The sequence below is a fragment of the Toxotes jaculatrix genome, chromosome 16 (assembly GCF_017976425.1).
Source record: "Toxotes jaculatrix isolate fToxJac2 chromosome 16, fToxJac2.pri, whole genome shotgun sequence".
In the NCBI taxonomy this organism is placed as follows: domain Eukaryota; kingdom Metazoa; phylum Chordata; class Actinopteri; family Toxotidae; genus Toxotes; species Toxotes jaculatrix.
Window position 1 is genome coordinate 14,651,621 of NC_054409.1, and position 19,756 is coordinate 14,671,376.

The following is a 19,756-nucleotide window of genomic DNA, read 5'->3' on the forward strand; positions in this document are numbered from 1 at the left end:
TTTATGTTCACAATAATGTTATAATAGACAAACATTACCTTTATTAGATGTATGAATCTCTGCTCTTCATCATTTACTGGGAGTGCATGCTTTCAGAACAGAGGTCATGTGCTTGAATATAAATCAGATAAACGGGCGACAGTGGCAAATTGCAGGAGCAGAACATTTTGAAATTTATAAACTAGAGAGGAAACTAGCAACAGGAAATGAAATTGGTTACTTTTTCTTAAAAGTGAAGATTTTATTATAATTATACATTCAGAACAGTTGAGGTTTACAACGGGTGATCAGACAAAATAAGTAATAATAACACATGATTTTGGGCTCTGGTAATGATGGGGTGAGGGGTTGATGAGCATCTGTCAAAGTGGCAGGCTAAATTGCTTCTTTACATGTCCCTTCAGGTGTTCTTCTCAGCCTACATCTTCAATAGTAATGTGATGGTCAAAGTTGCCACCCAACCTGCTGAAAATCCCATAGATGTTCTGTCCAGGAAGCTCCACTTGGGGCCTGGGATGGGTCGCGATGTCCCCCGCCTCTCGCTACCTGGCAAACTGGTCTTTCCCAGGTAAGACTGAAGTGTCCAGGAGGAGGATAGTAAGCGGAGTGTGGGATTTTTTTACACATTAAGTTCAGGATCTTTCACTCCTCTGCGACTGATCAGCTTTTCCTGTGCGTTCTTGCTTTGAAATTCTGAATCTCAGTTTATCCCTCTGTCTGTTCTGCTGATGAGTTTTTAGTCATGTTATTGGCAGGGCACTTTTATTTATAGTGGTCTTGACTTTTCATTTAGTGCCACCATCCATCCAGAATTTGCAATCGCCAACGCTAACCTATTATGGTAACATTTCATTGTCTTGTATGATAAAAAAAAAAAAAAATAATAAAGAAATATTTGGGTTTTGGACTGTTAGTTGGTCATAGCAGATAAAGACGACATTTGGGTTTAGGTTTTTTTTTTTTTTTTTTTGCTGTCCTATAGTGGTGAAATTGTCACTAGTCAGTGGATAATCCGTTTCTGTAACGAAGTGGTCTTTCCTTTGGTGCTACCCCAAGGCTAAACATTTTTTGCTCAACTTGTAGTAAGAGGATGAGAATCCCAAAATTGTCAACTACCATGACTATAGACTCCTGTGTGGCTCAGATCTGCCTCCTGATTTGAAGAAGTGATGAATGATACATGTCATTTGCTGGTACTTGCATTGTAGAGCCACCATGATGCAAGTTTTTATGTGTTCTCGGCCCTTTTGCCTTTTTCCATCCGTGCAGTTCCACAGGAAGTCACTTCTCAATGCTGGGAATAGGAGACATTGTGATGCCGGGGCTGCTGTTGTGTTTCGTCCTGCGGTATGACAACTATAAGAAGCAAGCAACTGGGGAAGTACCAGGTCCTGGTAACATGTCCGGACGCATGCAGCGCGTCTCCTATTTCCACTGCACGCTCATCGGATACTTTGTGGGTAAGCAAGAAATCAATGGGCGGATGGATGTAAAAGGTCAAGGGCTTTATTATTTCAGTGTTGGGTATGTTTGGAGGTGGTAGTTTTAGTTGTTTGGGTGCCGTTATTTTGGTATTTTCCAAAGGTGTTCCAAAAATGTTTTGCAGTAGAACCTTTCAGAAGATCAGTGTTGGATCTCGTGATTGATGTGTGGCTCTGTCTTCAGGTCTGCTGACTGCCACTGTGGCCTCCAGGATCCATCGTGCTGCTCAGCCCGCTCTGCTTTACCTGGTGCCCTTCACCCTGCTGCCTCTGCTCACTATGGCCTACCTGAAGGTACTCTGACAGGATGTGACAGCAACAATTATTCATTCAGCAAGAGATAAAAGTGCATCTGTGGCAGTTCTGCAGAATTGCACACCTCTTTGAATTCTGTAAATAGAAAGAATAATTGAACCCTTGTCAAAAGGAAGTGCAAAGGACAACTTAACAAAACTTAACTTTTCAACAAAGAGAGAAGTGCAAATGAAGTTGTCTGATGGGACTTTCTTTGTACAAGTCTACTCAGTTTTTTTTTTTACCTCATGTTTTCAACTGTGTATCTGATCTGGTTTTTAATTTAAAAGATGTAATTCACTCACACATCCTGTCGAAGTGTATTTCTTGAATGTCTGTGAGTTAGTGATGAAATTACAACGGGTGTTGGGATTTCCCATTCGGCCGTTGCTCCTTCAAAATGAATTTGCGTGAAGTGTATGGTGACTTTCTCAGATGATGTTGTCGTTATAAAATCATGATTTTAGCAGAGCAGAGCGGAAACCCTGCATGGGAACGGCTCAGAAGTGACTGCTGGTTAACATGTATCTTAACGGGCTGAGCTTCTGTCACTATTTCATACTTGTTCCCTTGTCTGACAACAGAAACAGAAAAACGTGTAAATGAGAACGGCTTCACTGGGAATTCGGCTGTATTACATTACCGTTAATGTGAGCACAGAGAGTAGGAGAGAAGCAAACAGATTGTAATTAGGGAAATTCAAAACACTCAGATGAATTGTCAGAGAGGTTAACAGCAACAGATATTCTTTTAACTGCAGCAGAAAAGGCAGTTGTGAAACACAGATATCGCAGTTTAGCCTCCTCTCCTTTATTTTTGGAACAAGCAGTAGAGTCACCTGACAGACAGTCAGTATTGATCTCTTATCTGATAGATAAATATTTAGGGAGCTTTATAAACCCCCCCCCAAAAAACAGGGTTGGACCAATCAGAATGAAAGAAGAGGTAGAGAGTTATTTTACTTTAGTAAAAAAGTGGAACAAATGTTTTCCTGGCTGAGGTGGTCAGTAAAGGTATATCAGGAGACATTTGATTCAAGACTCACGACTTGTGCCTGAACCGGTGTTTGTGGTCCTCAGGGGGATTTGCGGCGCATGTGGTCCGAGCCCTTCCATGCCAAGACCAGCAGCTCCCGTTTCCTGGAGGTATGATGCACCCTGGGACAAACGACCAGCGCGGAGAGGACTGCGGTTCCTTTCCCTTAATTAGAGGGAAGGAGAGAGGGTACACTCACAGTGAGGCCATGTTGTCATCACTTGTTCATGCTTTCCGCCAAACTTCTGTGAAAACCCTCAGAAGGACACCGGTGTGTGGATCACAACGCCCCAACACGACACATCTTTGGTTCCCACATCCTCCCTATTTCATCTCTGCTTCCTCTTTTCTGTTTATTTCCTCTTCATTACAGCGCATCCTGCCTGTGCTGTTTTTGTTCTGTCCACCCGCCCCTCTCTTTTTTTTCCTTTTTCTCTCTACTGTAGTTGGTCTCATTTGCCACTTCGACAGGCCTCTTCTCACTCTGCGTTTCCTGGAAACCCCCACCCCCCCCCTTTTTGTGGACTTACGGTTGTGAGACATGGCTGGGGTTTATATATATTTTTTTAGCATTGTCGTGGTCGTTATTATTATTAATATTATTATTATTATAGAACAATTTAAACAGACGTTGAAGAGGCGGAGCGTTGCAGTTGCACAGGACAGTGCTCGGGAGCAGCGACACAGTGAAGGAGAAGAGTCTTCCCCCTCCATCCGTCTCCATCCTTCTTCCCTGCTTTCTTCATCTGTTCTCGTCATCATCCCTCGACGGTGGCTTCTCCCCAGCGCTCCCGCCCTCCCCAACACTCCCTGCGAGCCCCGCCCTCCTCCTCCTCCTCTGTGTTCATCTGCTGTCCCCATTCCCCACCCACACAGATAACTATGTATTTTATTTAGAAAAGTTTTATTCTTGGCATATACAGAAATGATGCATTATAAATTGTTAAGCTGCCCCCAGTGTTTGAGGGGCTGCTTCTATTTGTATATATGTGTACACACGTATTTGCGGTATCTTGAGTTTGTATTTGTGTTTGAGAGCATGTTGTATAGGGTGGGAAACTGACGCCAGCCAGCAGCTCAGTTTTGGTCAATTTTGGCTTCCAGTGGTGTCGAGTCGACGGTGAGCATCCATCATTCAGAGGTTGTTTTCTCAAGTTTGTTGGTTTGTGCGATAGAAATGAAGCTGATGGATATTTGGAAGAGGAAATAAAAAAAAAAACATCTTTATAAGTGGCTGGTTGATGACAAAGTTAGTTTCCTGCTCTAGTGTTAACGTGTGTGTGTGTGTGTGTGTGTGAGAGAGAGAGAGAGAGAGTGAGAGCGAAACAGATGAGTGAATGTTTGTTTTACTTGGTTTTAATTTGAAATCATGAACTTGTTTAAAAACAATAGTCAGGTTTCCAGTGAGCTGGGCGTGTTGGATCAAACTCATAAACACGACGTCTAATGGAAACAGTTTGTGTTTCATCTTGTAAAAATTTACTGAAAACTTATTCTCAACAGGGGTCAATTTTCTTTTTTATCAGTCTTTATGCGGACAGGTGGAAATGTAAACAGTGTTTGTTTTTTTTTTTTTCAAATAAATGAATGTTGAATTAATTTTAAAGTATGCTATATTGCTTTTCATCACGAAACCTCATCATGCATCATGCTGGGTTTTGTACTGAATTTCTGTTGCGCACATCATAAATCTACACACATCTATAGCCGTGGAAACACTAAAAGCATCTTGTGTCAGCTTTCACAAGTCTAAAAATGTCTGAGCATCATTATACCAAATCAGGTTTTATATATTTTGACAGAAGACAAGCACATCTCATCTGAACTTTATAAATGTCAGTGTTTCACCTCAGTCGATGAAGACCTGACTATTGTGAAGGTTTGGACTCAAAGCCTGGAGATGAGGGTCAGTGGGATATGAAGACGTAGTGTGGTTGGATTCATATGTAGTTACAGATAAAGGATTCTCTGGGTGGACAGTTGTGTGTGTGTGTGTGTGTTTGTGTTCTATGTGTGTGCGCACCTAATTAAATAACATCATTAAGTCTGTTTGGACCTAGGGAGGGGAGAAAATCAGTTGTGCCCTTCAGAAATCAAAAATGAAAATTAGAAATTAAAGCTAACCCGTAGGATGTTTTCGCTTTCATCATTTGGTACCAAGAGTCTTACATCTTTTTTTTTTTTTTTTTTCGTCCTTCCACTGTTCTGTGGTGCTTGTCAGTTAATATCTAATGTATACTGGAAAAAGCGCGAGTGAGCGCACGGCAGAGATGTTTGGGTGACGCACTTTGCTGTCTTTTGTTTTTGTTTTCTTTACTTTTTTATGCTATCTGGCCGTGCATGTGAAGTGTACAGTGTATCATTTCTCAGACTGCATTAACAGGGCTACTGCAGTTTCGAGTCTCTGCTGGCCAACGACGAGGCACTGGACCTATGGGCTTGCGTCAGTGGGTGGGACAAAGGCTGCGGGTCAGAAAGACTGCTATTGGTCAGCTCTGACCTCCTCTGACTGATTCACAAAGGCTGAATATTATGACCTGAATGCTGTCAGGTTGGGACGTCCGGCCTGCCGCTCAATGCAGTTGTCCACTGGGACATTATGGAACCACAAACCCCCATCACCTCTTCATGGACATGGAAAGAAAATATATAGATTTATATACATATATATATACATATATGTGTGTGTGTATATATACATATATAAATAACTGATGATGACGATCATGGTGATAACAAAAAAAAAGTTTCTTTTTTATAGAAAATGGATTTCTTTTTAACCCCCTTGTTTGTAAATGTTTTTTTTCTTTAGTGCTTTAGTTTTTTTAAATTTTACTTTCCACCTCTTCTCCCCTCCAGCGGAGCACTTCGGCTCTGCTGGTGCATTGATATTACGGCTGAATGGATTCTGTATAGAAAAATGGTGAATAAAAATAAATTAAGAACTGTGTAGTGAAACATGAATCCTGAAGTGCTTGATCTAAAACACTTTGTCTCCTTTTAACCCCTCCCTCTGCCCTCCCCCCTTCCTTCCCTCCTTGTTCAGGATTCTGCTGTAAATAAACATGACTCTAACTGTAAAACCAGTGTGTCTGTTTTATTAAAGCCGTATTTACATCTGTTCAGGACATCCTTTTAACAATAACTATTTTACCATTGGAGATAAAAAAAAAAAACTCTTGAGGACCATGTACCTGTTTAAACTGTATCTCACTAATATAAATAATCAACTGCCTGAGCGAGGCATATATTCAGTTGTTTATGAGGCATATGTATTTAAAGTATTCACACAATGTACCAATGACCTACGATATCCACAGATCCTCGAACATTGCTGGCAAAGATGTCAACCACAGCATATCTGAAAAAACAGAATTCATCAGCATCATTTGTGGCTGTAAGAGGCTTTGATTGACTGTTTGCTGGCAGACTGATTTTTTTTTTTTTCAAACTAATACATAAAAATGTGTTGGGTGCTTTCAAAATGGATGAAAGGGGCAATTTCTGTCACTGTGACATGTCATTATTTAACAATTGTGCAAAGAAGAATGATGTCTTAACTGCACATAATGTACAAAATGGAATTTCTGGGTCAAGTCTGGTCTGGCCTGGACTTGTATTTGTCTTTTGAAAGAGAGTTTTAGAATATATGCTCTGCATTTCCAATGTCATCTGTGCATTTGAAGTAAATGACAGTGGTTTTCATATGCAGCTTTTTGAGGAAACGTTTTTTTTTTTTCATGTATTTGTTGAATCCAAACACCATCAGCACTTTCCTTCCTGCCCTTGCGATGGTTTTATGATACTGCTGTCAACTGGCAATTTGCATAAATGTGTGTTCATTCTTCTCCAGCAGATGGCGACACAGTACAAACATCTGAAAACCCCCTTCAGAGAAGTCAGAGAAGATGTAGTTTTTGTACTCAAACACATCATGCTCAATTTGTTTTCCCCTTATGCATGGACATTACAACCAAAATTATGAACTCATCTTGCAGTATAGCCATCATTAAGCAGCATTACAGAATCTTTACTGATAATTCTTACTGAAATACAGACAAACCACAACGGTATGAAGTCCATATTTTCCCCAGCGAGCCCTCTATGGGACATGAATCAACAAGCTGCAGAATCAGAAGACTAAAAGAAATAAATCATCTCTTGGTCAGACTTAAATGGAAGGCACGTTCTCATCAGAGTAAGGTAATTGATTCCTATAGGGGAATGGGAAGAGATCTAGTGAGTCTTCATGGGAAAATGGCTGCCTCAATGACAAACCAAAGACGCTGAGTCAAGAATCTATAGAAAGGCTTCTGCAGAATGGGAATAACATCCAGAAATGCTGAATTCTTCTGTCTGAGTTTGCACTTGTATTTGTGTCTGTAGTGGATGGAAACCTTTTTTTGTCTGTCTGATTCACTTTAGCTGCTCAGTGATTACAGATCTGTGGAGAATCGGTGTATTAAAATGACAAATGCAGGATAAATGTTTGCGTATGAGCGGAGTCAGGAGTGAAGAAAAGCATAAAGAATGACACTTTTCTGGAAAATGTGATTACACTCACTGAGCAAATCCATTTATCCTCCCATGAACAGTCAATTTAATGAAATGAAAAGATGTCATGAATAGTGATCTTAATTTTGATGACTGTGAAGTTTAGCTGAGGCACAGTCTGTGGCTTAGTGCTCAAAGGGAACTATGACTCTAAATTTTAACGTATAGTGCAGAGAGACTCACCAAAAGACATTTAAACTACCAGACAGATGGACAGCCTGACCCACTGACTGACGGGATGGATGGATGAAGTGGACGGTGGGGGGATGAGGAGCAGGAGGACACTGGGTTGATGGGTGGGTGGGTGGGGGAGGTTGGAGAAGGTCGGTGAGGTCAAGGCAGGCAGGGTCCACCCCTCTTCACCTATTGGCCAGACCGCCCAATGAGTCCTGTGCAGCTTTGAAGCTCTGAAGTGGACAGAATTCCACCACGGCCATGGGGATTGTAGCATGTCATTTGTAAGAAATTTTGGCGAGATGGTCCTAAAAATGGAGAGGTTGGCCCACGCCTGGAATGCAGAGTTTTGTGTTTAGAGGCGCTCTTAGGGTCCTTTCTTATTGATCCTGAAATTACAGACGGGCAGGTGACAGGGCAGCCCCAATTAGTGAACAACTGGTGCAGGAATCATCTGTGGTTTTGACTTAGAGGGATAGCAACTGTAAAATTCACAATTTTTAGTAGAAGACTGCTGATTTGTAAATTAATGAATTGAATTTAGAGTATGTTTTTCTGACATTAATTTACTGAAACTGCATGAAGTAAACAACAAAACATGCATTAATCCTTTGTGCAGCTGCTTTTAAAAACAAAAAAAAAAACAAACCTGTGATCTGTGGGTTGGTCATTACAAAGCTGTGCTGTACAGCCAAACACTGATCAAACTCACAGAACTTTGTTTTAATTTTTAGTTAAGATCCTAAAGTTTCCAAATATGCCTAATAAGTTATGCTGGGTTTTGGGTAAATGTGTAAAAGAAATTATTATATTATGCAAAATCATCAAGAATATTTCCATTTCATGGAGGGGTGCAGCCATAAAAAACTTTTTTTCTAAGAGCCTTAGGTTTGAATATGTCACTTTTTATAAACCTCTTATGGCTTCAATTAAGAGCTGCAAAAAGGCAATACAGAATATATATGATACAGTCAGACAGTGAAGAAAACAAGTACTTGTCCAACTTTAAAGAGAAGTGTAAGTTTAAGGGGTTGACTGCACTTCCATGCTTGTGCACAACACATTAAACACATACAGTGATTTTACCTCTTACTACAGCAGGAGACATCTATTCCCGGTCTAATATATAACTGGGAAAAGCTCATAATAAATTTCAGAGTCAGTAGCACATGAAGTCAGCCAGTGCAGGTAATTTAAAAAGTGCTGGTATTTATTGGCGGTGCCCCCTGCTCATGTTAATGGCAGAGAGGTTCCTTCCCCTTCTTCTTCTTCTCCCCTCTTCCAACCAGGCATTCCTGGCTTGTTTAAATAAGGCCTGCCTGCCTGGGCGCGGGTGGATTCCCCTCTGGCCCTTTGCCCTTTGACCTAAAGTGCATTCCGTATGTAAAGTGAGGAATTCCTCTGAAGTTCAGTTAATGGGGTTGAGTTTTTTCATCCTTTGGACTCTGCTCCTGCACTCGCCCGGTGGAAAGGGTGAAAAACAAGCTCGATGTACACTTATCGGGTGGCTGTGAGTTACAGATGAGGTTTGGTGTTTGTCGTTGGAGGTTAAAAATCAGCATCTACCACCAGCAGATCACAATCTGGGACGTAAATAAACTTCTGTAATAATCCTGTGGGATCATGACTAATTGATTTAATGGAGGGTGTTGTGGAGTGGAAGTGTGTCAGTGTAAGGAAGTGGAGTTTGTTTAGTTCTTCCGTTAGTTGCTGCCTCTGAAAGTCATTTGGTGGAAGGATATGGTGGCTATAATATTAATGAAATTATCACTGCTACATATGATGTCAGTTTTTGGGGGTCGGGGGGGTTTCCATAGCTAAACTATGTCACAGGATAAAGGCTGTTGTGTGTTGTACAGATTGTGAAGACCCTTGAGGTAAATTTGTGACATGTGACATTGAGCTATACAAATAAAATTGACTTTACTTGATATCCTAACAGGACACAAGAGTGAATCACAAGTCAGTGTGTGCAGAAATATTTGGATTTGGGAGTTTAAAAATTCAACTAATGCGAAAAAAAAAACCCCCAGCCAATTAAAAGAAGATGGGTTCACATTTCAGCAATTTACACAACAAATCGTGCGTCAAACCCCAGTGCTCTAAGTTTGACATAACAACAATAATTATAATTATAAAATCAACCAATTTTTTCCATTAAATATCTTTTCTTCTGACCTCATTAAACTCCAGACTGCCAATGAGTTTTGAAGTGGTGATCCACAAACTGGGTTTTTGGTGAAGGTGACAGAATATGGATATGATCATAAACTATTGCTGTTATTACAAATACAGAATATTTCTTGTGTTAATTGTCATATGAGCTATGCATTAATAAACACGTTCCTTTTGTTTGCCAGAAACTCATTCAGAGACAAAAACAACACAGTGATGTTACTCATCAGAGCTTTAATTCCCTGTTAGAGCTCTTATGAACAAACTTTAAAACTCCAGTGACAGAAATCCAAATGGACTTATTTTTAGAGATTTTTGTAAAAAAGTTCACCAATAGCACATATAAAACAGATGAAAATCCATTATATTTAACTGTCGTATAAATGAGATCTCTGAGACCCCAAATAGAAGTCATGTGCTGTTTTCTGAGGCAAAAAATCATGTTTCTTTTCAATTCATATAAAATGAAGAACCTTTACTCAAGCACTGTACTTCAGTATAATTATGAGATTCTTGTACTTTACTTAAGAATGTCCATTTTTTACGTTACTTTTGGGTCCACTGCTTTCGTGTGACTGGAATTGCGAGAGATTTTAGATACAAAATGTGATGGACTGATGAAATATGATGCATTTTTATAAACTAATCTACACAACAGCATAGAAAGTAGTTACAAAATTAGCCCAGCCTCAACCCTACACAACATTAAACACTGTTTACATTTTAATGAATCAATGATAACATGCCAACAACGTAATATAAATAACCAAAAAAAAAAAAAAACAAAAAAAAAAACTGAAATAGGCCTGTATGCAAAATTAGTGCTTTTACGTTTTTCTACTACTTTAAGTAAATACATTTCTGATAAAACTGTAGTTTTACTTGAATAAAATTTTGATTGCAGGACATTAAGTGTAATTCAGTATTTTTACATTGTGGTATACTTGAGTAAAGCATCTGAGTTCTTCGTCCATCACTGAGGAGCACACATGAAGAACCAAGGTATTAAAAAAGAACAATCCCAAGAATGTTTTTTGAGCTGGTAGAGGGGGCCTGGGGTCTCCAAACAGAAGATCAGGCTTTCAGACAAAAAAGGAAAGAAATATGTTGTTTCACACATCCTGTCCTACGAACTTCTGGGCCTTTAAATAGCAAACCAATAACATTTCTCATGAGATTTCCCAGGTGAAATCCAGGAGAATGGAGATCACACCCAAGCTCCTGAGGGAAGAAGTCTATCTGAGGATGGATCATGGGTCGAGGTTCCTCTGCTGTTGTGCTTTAGGAGCCCTGTGTACTGTTGGAGACGCTGTAAAAGGCTGTGCCACCCACACAGCTGGAATGTCATGCATGCAGTCCATAGAGTCTGTTTCAAGAGGGAGGCAGAGGGGGGAGGAGGAGGGGAGGGGAGGGGAGGGGAACCCTCTTTGGAAGAGACAGGGTGCACAGGGGCTCGGTGCTCGAGGTGGGGTCTACTACCTCTACTACTACTACTAGTTCATGAAAAAGATGTAGCAGAAAACCCACTTCCCACCCCCGAAAAAAACTTCTCCATTAACCTTTTTTTTTTTTCCTTTTTTTTTTTTCTGGTTGGAAATTATCAATGACGATCCATCATGGCTGTTTGGTCTTCGGCCGATGAGAGGAGAGGGGAAATGTGGAGAGAGACGTGAGATGGAGGGATGGGGGTTGGGAGAGGTTAAAGGGCAGAGGAAGAAAGGAGGTACATTTTCGGAGGATGGGAGGTTGGAAAAAAAAGGAGGGAACAATAACTCCCATGTTTAAAAGGCTTTTCTCAGCCCCCATGATACCTCACACAGGCAGCAGTTTAAAGTCAGGCCGTTCAGCAGGGAGTGGTAGTTTGTGGCACTTTCCCCTCAGGCTCATTTTAAGAAGAAACATTTTCCAAAGACATGAAGCTGATTTTTTTGTCTCTGTTTTTCCTCTGTTCTTTTCTCTATTTATCTGCTTTAAACAAGGTCCAAGTCAAAATGCTCCAGACCTCCTATATTTTCCTGTACATTAAATGTATTAAATAACTTTTATTGTTATTGTCTTTGTTTTTTTAAAACATTCTTTTCACAAAAACTTTTTTAAAAATGCAACCAAACAGGAAAACATTTGTAAAATGAAAGAAAATGTAATCGTTAAATCTCTTCAGATATGATTACAATTTTTAAAGAAATACATTTGTTCTAATTGTCTGATTTGGTGAGATCACATTAGTCCTTCACATGACAGGAATGTATATAAAGTGAGCTAAGAAAGCAATTAATTCACAATCACACCTTAGGAATTGTATTACTACTCAGACAAATTATTATTCGGATTGTAGGCCTGTTTTCAGTGGAAGCTGCATTTTCAACAACAGGAAAATATATTCAGTGTCACTGCTTTGAAATCACTCAATTAATTAATAGTTAATTTTTTAAATGTGACAGTTGTGGAGCATGTTTTCATTTGGAAAACTTAAAAAAAAAAATAGCCAAATGTGGCATTAAAATCTGAAAACACATGTTAGAAATAAACATATGAAACTGATTTGGTGTCTTTCCTCAACTGTTTTACTGGATTTCTGTAAGTACAGGCAGATTTTACAATTAGTAATTAATAATTTTTATTGTTTCACTATTGTTTAATTTCTTGTTATTCAACAGCAGGGAGGATTTCCTCATTTGAAGAGTTAAAAAACATTAAATTTTAATTACACACAATTGAGCGTCATGGTTTAACACATCCTTAAATACATACACACAACTGGACAACGACAATAACAAAAACTGATGCAAGGATATCTGTAAATTTGATGACGTAAAAATTGGCAAATGAATAAATGACCTTTTCTTTATCTCCTCTTACCAGATGGTGTTTGATTTAAAAATGTAAATATATAATTCATTGCACATTTTAATTCCATAAATCTGGTGGAAAATCTTAAAGTATCTTTCAGTAGCTCTTGAACTTTGTTCATTTTACTTTGTCAACGTCGAAAAACTAACATCTGTGAATGAACTTCACTATGTTTACTCAGTTTTAAAGCCACAAAAACATATGAACAAACAATCATTTCAACAAATCAATTATTCATATCAAACATTAGCTGTGTTGCCTGCTGTGTCCTTTCCATGGTGGAATGATTTTAACAACCGTGTGTTGGTGAAGGGAAAAGCAACTAAAGTGATCACACTTCTGTGATGTTTTTAAAATACTTTTTAATCACTTCTGAAACATTTTTGAAGGTTTACGAGGAAACTGGGGATGAACTTGTGGATTATGATTCATTTGTGTCCCCTATGAAATCAGATTTCAAATCTTTCAGCCAATCCTTAATCCACACCGAATCATTTCATTTATTTAAATACTTTTTGAAATTGTTGTATCTCAGAAATGAATCTCATCTCGTGTGAAAAATAGCTACAACTTTCTATTTTCACATTACATGGATTCACTCCTTTCCACAATATAAACACCTCATCCTGATTTTATTTCATTTTATTTTTTTCATGATGATTTCACAATGATCATGGGTGTCTGTATTTCAGATTCATTAAATAACCTCTCAGGCTTTTAGGTGTGAATTTCCTTTCTGTCTGTTTTATCAGTTTGTGAAATAGGAAGTGAAAACATGTACACATACAATTTTGGCAGCAGTTGTGAAATCAGAGGATATAATTAGATCAATAACAAAATGAATCATGTCCAGCTGCCGAAGTTAACTTTGGTTTTGTGTCCTAAACTTTGACAGGACACTTTCAGTCCAGTTTGAGGAGAGTCACTGGAAAAAGCCTCTGTGTGTAAAGAGGCAGAGGGGGCATCACTGCTCCAAACCTTCACCGGATCCATCATGCCCCGCCTTACATCAAACATTTTTTTGCCGACTGGCTGCACAATCAGATCCCTTCTGAGTGGGATGGAGTCGGGTGGGTGTGTGGGGAGTAAAAAGTGGGCCCTCTCCCACTGGATAATGCCATTATTTCAGCTCCTCTGGCCAGGAATGCCAAATTTCACAGCCCGCTACTCCTCTCTGTGCGTCAATCAAAGCTTCGCAAGGGGCCGAGGCGCCCACTGGGTCCGCCTCCAGCACCGTGTGAGTCTGATCCAACCATTGATCCCTCAGAAACTATATCATGCATGCTTATTCTTCATATTCTCACTCAAACTGGGAACTCTGAGCAACTTTTAGAATTCGTTATCTTACTTAACTTTTTATTTTAATAAAGCTTGCTAAGTGCACAGTTGGAGACATATTGTCGGGAATTAAGAGTCAGATTTATGCCTGTGTGTGTGTATTCATATCGAAATCGATTATTTTAAATCGATCAGTATTGTAGGCCTCATCCTCGCTGCCTGTGTGAGTAGATAACCTCGGCTCAGTCCATATTTGAAGTAATGAACAGCGTTAATGTCCCTCCGGAGGCCAATTACAGGCTAATTATAACCGGCTTTGTAACTGCACAAAAGATTTTTTGCGCCAAACAGTAACTACAATAATTAGTGATCAAGTATCCAGATACAGTGAGTGGAGATGATGAGAAATTTGTGAATGGGAGTCAAATAATCAGGTATTCGTTGTACGGTGTGACGCTTCCCAGCGCGCAACCAATCCGGTGCCCGCTGGAAATGTTGAACACGCCGAAACCAAACCAATGGCTCATCATATAGCAAAGACTAGCGCAAGAAGAGGCCAATCAGTGGGAGGCATGCAAACGAGGAATTTGCTCCGGCAGGCTCTGAATGTCAAGTAGTCAAAGATGGAGTCCGGATCTGCGAGGCCGTGTGCTTGTGCGTGGAAGACTTGCGATTTTTCTGACTCTTCGAGCTGCGCAGATTTGATCTCTTTTCGCTCCCAGCCTTTTAGGAATGACGCCGCGAATCCTCAAAGCAGCGGACCGTGAAGTGTGGTTTGTGGAGAGGGTTGCTTTTCTTTGTTTTATGGACAACTTTTTCCCCCTTCTCTTTTTGCCTATAACGGATTGTCCCTCCCTTGGCTAGATACTATTCATGATTTTGGAGGAGGAGGTGGTTGTGGAGAGAGAGGAGGACGGGGGAGGAGGAGTGCGGAGGGGGGGAGGTGTGTGTATGTATGTGTGTGTGGTGGTGCTGGTGGTGGGGGGCGTTTGAGGTTGAGGTTGCACACTGTGAGTTGTAGCCGATTTTTTTTTTTTTTTTGCGTAAATTGTCAGGAGCTCAGCTCAGACTTGGAAGTTGCAAAGGTCGAGATGTGAAGATTAAGTGTTTATTTATGAGACTTCAGGGAGGAAAACAGCCGTAAGAGTTGATTCAGTCCTGCGCGCTGCGCATCTGGAAGCTCGCTTCAAAACTTGATCAGGACACGATTTAACGCCTTGTGGACAGATAAACGCGCCCTGCACCTTATTGGGCTGTTATCGTAGTGTAATGGGTCTCTGAGGGGGGACATTTTCACGGTGCTGGCGTGCGTATGCAGCCTATAGGCTGTTGTGCAATCTAACAAGTCGTCAGTATTGTACTGAGGGGCTTGTGAGCTGGCAGGAATGGCTTGCAGAGCAGATCCAGTGCTTCTAACGTGAAGGAGGCGTATAGGCCGCTCTCAGAGATGTATGGCGGAGAGAACGTAGAGCTTTCAAGAACAGGTAAAATATATATATATAAAATATACAAGAAAAGAAAAACAGGAACACCTTGATGTGCTTTAAAGGAATAATCAGACGGACCGGGCATGAGAGAGCTACACGGTGTTCTAGAGATTTCCAGCGTCCTTTTTTTCTGTAATGGTATAGATTCTGTGTTGTGTAACCACGCATTAATTGTGCAAAGTTGCAGGACCTACTTTGCTTTTATTTTAGGGGCTGTTACACTTTATTGTTTAGCAATTTCACCCTAATTGAGTGAAGCAACTTTTCTTTCCTCCCAATGTAAAGTTTTTGTCGTTTTGTTGAAGAAGTCAGTTAATTTATTTCGTCGTATTCTTCTTGTGTTTGTTTTAGGAGATAAGTAGGGATTAAAGAATGATAAAACCGAAATGATAAAAAATATATTTCCGAGTGAGGGTGGCAGCCTGTGGCTCTCTGAAAGCTTTGGGAGTGTGTGCCCCCCCCTGTCTCCAACCTCCCATTTCTCCCCCAAAATTAGAATGCATGTCATTCACAGGAGAGAAAAGTATGGGCCCACATGCTGGGAAATTCCCATTCTCCCAGGGTGAGAGTAACCAATGCTGTTTAATTTAGGAAGCTCATTTAACTCCACCATTGAAAAGTTATATTGTTTAACTGTAATATTCTAACTTTTGATTCCCTCAGAGGCATAATTAGAGCAAAAAAAAAAAAAATAAAAATGTGTCCATAAGAGGCTGGTTTTATGCAGAGGAAACTACAAAAAAGAAATGTCAGCAGTTTGCAAACTTTTGACTTTTTCTGCCATTGATTATTTTGTGATGCAACTGTAGTTTTAAAATAAAAGCACAGGAGAGTGTGATGTATTTATTAGTGGTATAGGGGTATATTTCAGTGTTTTGGTTTTTTTTTTTTTTTTTTTTTTTTTTGGGAGAAAAAGGTGGATAGTTGAGTCAGTATGTGCAGTGGATGCTGATGGTGTCCATGTTGTTGTCCACTGCCCTTTTTCTGTTGCACTACTGGACATTGAGATGAGCAGTGCAATATTAAAAGGGCATTGGCTGATGAAACAGAGGCCCACACCTCCCTTTACTGCCTTAACTCTTAACCTACACATGGAGCTATGAGGGCGTCCTTAAATGTGATTGTGTGTGTTTTTGAGAAACTGTGTCTCATAATGTAAAAAAACAAAAAACAAACTAGCTCCATTTTGTTACTGTGCTTTATTTTGAAGGCTTAAAGATGCTTAATTTGTCTTTAATTTAGCTTATAGCCTGCATTTACTTTAACCTAAAAGAAACCAGGTGAATTTAATTTCAACATGATTTGAACATTTCAGTACTTTGCTTTTCTTTCTTTTGGTTCTTTAAAAAAAAAAATTTTTTTAAACACCCATCTAGACAAACAGCATTGTTGCTTATTTAAATGTAATTGGAGTTTGGCAGTGAAGAATGGCTGTCCCCATGTCCACGTGCTGACACATGCTGAGGTCAGCTGCTTTGACAATGTTGCACTACTGTACCATCCATTCTAGCAGTGCAATAGTATTGTCATAGCATTTGGCCTCAGCTCACACTAAACTGGTGCTAAAGGGCTCGTTTGGAATGAGTTTGTATAGAAGTGGAACTGAGGACTGATAGCAGGTGGTGGTGCAGAGCAAAAGCCTGCTAAACTGTTTACCCAGTGCTGTATTTACAGAGTGTTTACACACATATGTAGGCTGACATAAGCACTCGTGACCTAAATTTAAAGTAGTAGTTGCAGTCAAACCAGTGTACATTTAGGAATAAGGCATTTTAATGAAGGAAAACAAATTACATAAAGCTTTTCCCCCCTAAAAAGTATAATATTGATTTTTGTCCATCTTGTGTGATGGGATATTGATTGGAAGTCATCATTTAACACACCTTTTAATTTACAGCACATCACAGCTCATGAAAAATGTTGCTAATGATGTAAAGTCAAATACAAATCAACTGAACATCAAAGGAGCAAATCTGTAAGTGAAGACAAATTTAAAATGAATAATAGTCAACAAAAATATAATCCTGATGCTTAATACCTGAATTTTTTTCCCTTTATCTGAACTTGATTTTCAGTTTTTCTGTTTTTTAATGCTGAAAGAATTCTCTGTTAAAGCCACAGTTTTTTCAATGGAGTTCAGTCCTCTGTCTTTTTCTTTACCTGCATGTTGTTTTGTTGTCACACCAAACACTGGGGCAGTGTGTATCAGTGATGGTAAAATAAGCAAATGGGGTGGGGGGGGGGGGGGGGGGGGGGGGGGGGGGGAGAAAGGAGGGTGGGGGAGAGGTTGATGTGTGTTTTTGAGCATCCTCAGTGGTAGCAGGTCGATGGGGGGAGGGGACGTTTGGGAGGAATGTAGGGAGCAAGGCCCCCTCTCCCCCTCGCGTTTTTCCTTCTCTTCTCCTTCCTTCTTTCTGTGTTGAGATTAGGTGTCACTGCTCCTGTGTGTGCCTCATGTTTGAACCCTAAAGTAAGAGAGTAAAGAGGTTTGTTTGTTTTGATGACTGTCGGCAGACCTCTCTGGGTGGAAATGTTTAACCACAGTCCAGTTGCTGTTACAAGCTGATGCAGAAGGACAGGAGTAATTATTAAAAACGGAAAGGAAACATAATTTTGTGGCACAGATTATCCTGCTGCAGTACAAGGTTTCAGGTTAAAGACAGATTGTTGTGACTGTGTTTAAAGGTTTGTAAGGTCTTATTATGTAAAAAAAAAAAAAAAGCCTTGAATTTTGGAAGAAGTGACTCAAATGTAAAAGTATATTGAAGTGATTGCACACTGAAAGGAAAGCAAAAGGAGACCTCAGTCACTTGACTGTGTGAAATTCTGCCTGAGTAAAGAACGTGACTTGTTTAGGCTTGCTTGCAATGCTTGCTGGGAAATCCTGGAATGTGTGGAATGGGGGACGGTGGTGCTTCTGCAGTTATCTGACTGCATGGAGCAGCAAGTATCCTGCAATGAAACCCAACATGTCAGCAGTGCTTTTTGAGCAGCTTTGAATGTGAATTAGAGAAGCCACAGTGCAGATTAAACTACAGAGAATACAAGGTAATGAGATAATGACAGCTGCATTTCATTAAATACATAAAACACAACGTACTCAAACAGCTTCACATAAAACAAATGTTGGAGTTTTTTCCTTTTGTAATGTGTTTATGGGCCTGCTGTTCATGAGTGGATTTGTTTTCATTCCATTGTTGCTAATGAAGATTTTTTTTTTTTTTAACAAATGAAATCACTGTAGGAGAATTTGTTGGGGAAGAAAAAGAAAAGTGTTGGGGAGAAAAGAAAAGCTGTGATTCAAACATTTGGCATTAATATGGAATATAAAACATTAATATACAAGGTTAATTGTATATTTATTTTTTTGTCATTTATGAAACATTTTGGATGAAAGAAAGTGCTGCTATTTGTATCTGTTGCCTTCTCTCTGAATAAAGATGATTAAGTTCATGAGTTGTTAACATTTTTCTTGGAATAACAAATTCAAAAAGTAAAATTTGATGTTTGAAAGAAACGAGTTGATAGGTTATCAGATGTGGGGGAAAAAATCTGACACAAACTTCAAATAGCCAGTCTGATACCTTTATACCTGAGTGACTGGTGTATTAAAGAATTAGAAAACAACAACAAATAAACTAAACATTGAAAGAAAATCTGATTATTCCATAATAATATTTATAAATCACATTTTTACTTAAACATGGAAATCTCCATGTTTAAGTAAAAACACCCTGCTTGCTTAGTGGTGGTGAAAATATGTCAGCAGTGTGATTTAGTGTTGTTAGTGCGTTTTTAATGTTCACCTCACAATCAACTTTTAATATCTTATATAAACTCATGAAACTTTGTTCAGACGTGCATAACTTTGTTTTTAGTTGCAGCGAAAACCCAAAGTTTCCAAAGACCCCAAATACTCAAGCTGAATTTGTAAAATGTGCTTAATATCTCTAAATGTATGTCTGTTTGATGTTATGGCACACACACAAAAAAAAAGTTTGACTATTTCATTTAGTGGAAATGTGTCATATTTCCACTTAATTTTAAAGAAACTTAAATGGAAAAAATTCAGAAGATGAAAATTTTAACAAAGTTTATTGTTTGGTGACCTCTGAGAAAATCAATCATTTGAATAACATACATATTTTACATTGTAAATGTAAAGCCACGAAACAAAATGCTGATAATGCTGAGAACCAAAAGTTAGTGAGGGAGGCCTCCGGCTGAAATGCTTTAGCAACGATATTTTAATAAAATATGAAGTGCTGCAGATGCCGACCGCTTTGGTGGCATGCCACTTTTTGCTACTTTGATAACTGATTTATATTTTTGAGGTTGAGCAACCAGTTTCTCTCCCTGGAACACACACACACACTGTCAGTTTTGGCTTAAAATTTTGCCTTTGGGTCACTGTGATGTCATTTGCAA

General features: G+C 39.4%; 1 protein-coding gene across 3 annotated transcripts in view; it reads left to right on the top strand.

Moving 5' to 3' along the window:
- The window catches only part of sppl3 (signal peptide peptidase 3), a 33,454-nt gene extending 18,655 nt beyond the window's left edge, over nucleotides 1–14,799 (top strand). The window contains exons 8-12 of one of the 3 annotated variants that reach the window (XR_005895491.1): nucleotides 405–568; nucleotides 1,270–1,460; nucleotides 1,666–1,775; nucleotides 2,855–4,104; nucleotides 14,785–14,799. Coding sequence is in view for 1 of the 3 variants with exons in the window: in XM_041059013.1 (XP_040914947.1) it covers nucleotides 405–568; nucleotides 1,270–1,460; nucleotides 1,666–1,775; nucleotides 2,855–2,926 (537 nt within the window). In the remaining 2 variants the exon portion in view is untranslated. Of the gene's footprint in view, nucleotides 1–404; nucleotides 569–1,269; nucleotides 1,461–1,665; nucleotides 1,776–2,854; nucleotides 5,885–14,784 lie in introns of those variants that run through there. The other 2 variants (XR_005895490.1, XM_041059013.1) reach the window with 2 other exon arrangements.
- The last annotated feature ends 4,957 nt before the right edge of the window (nucleotides 14,800–19,756 follow it).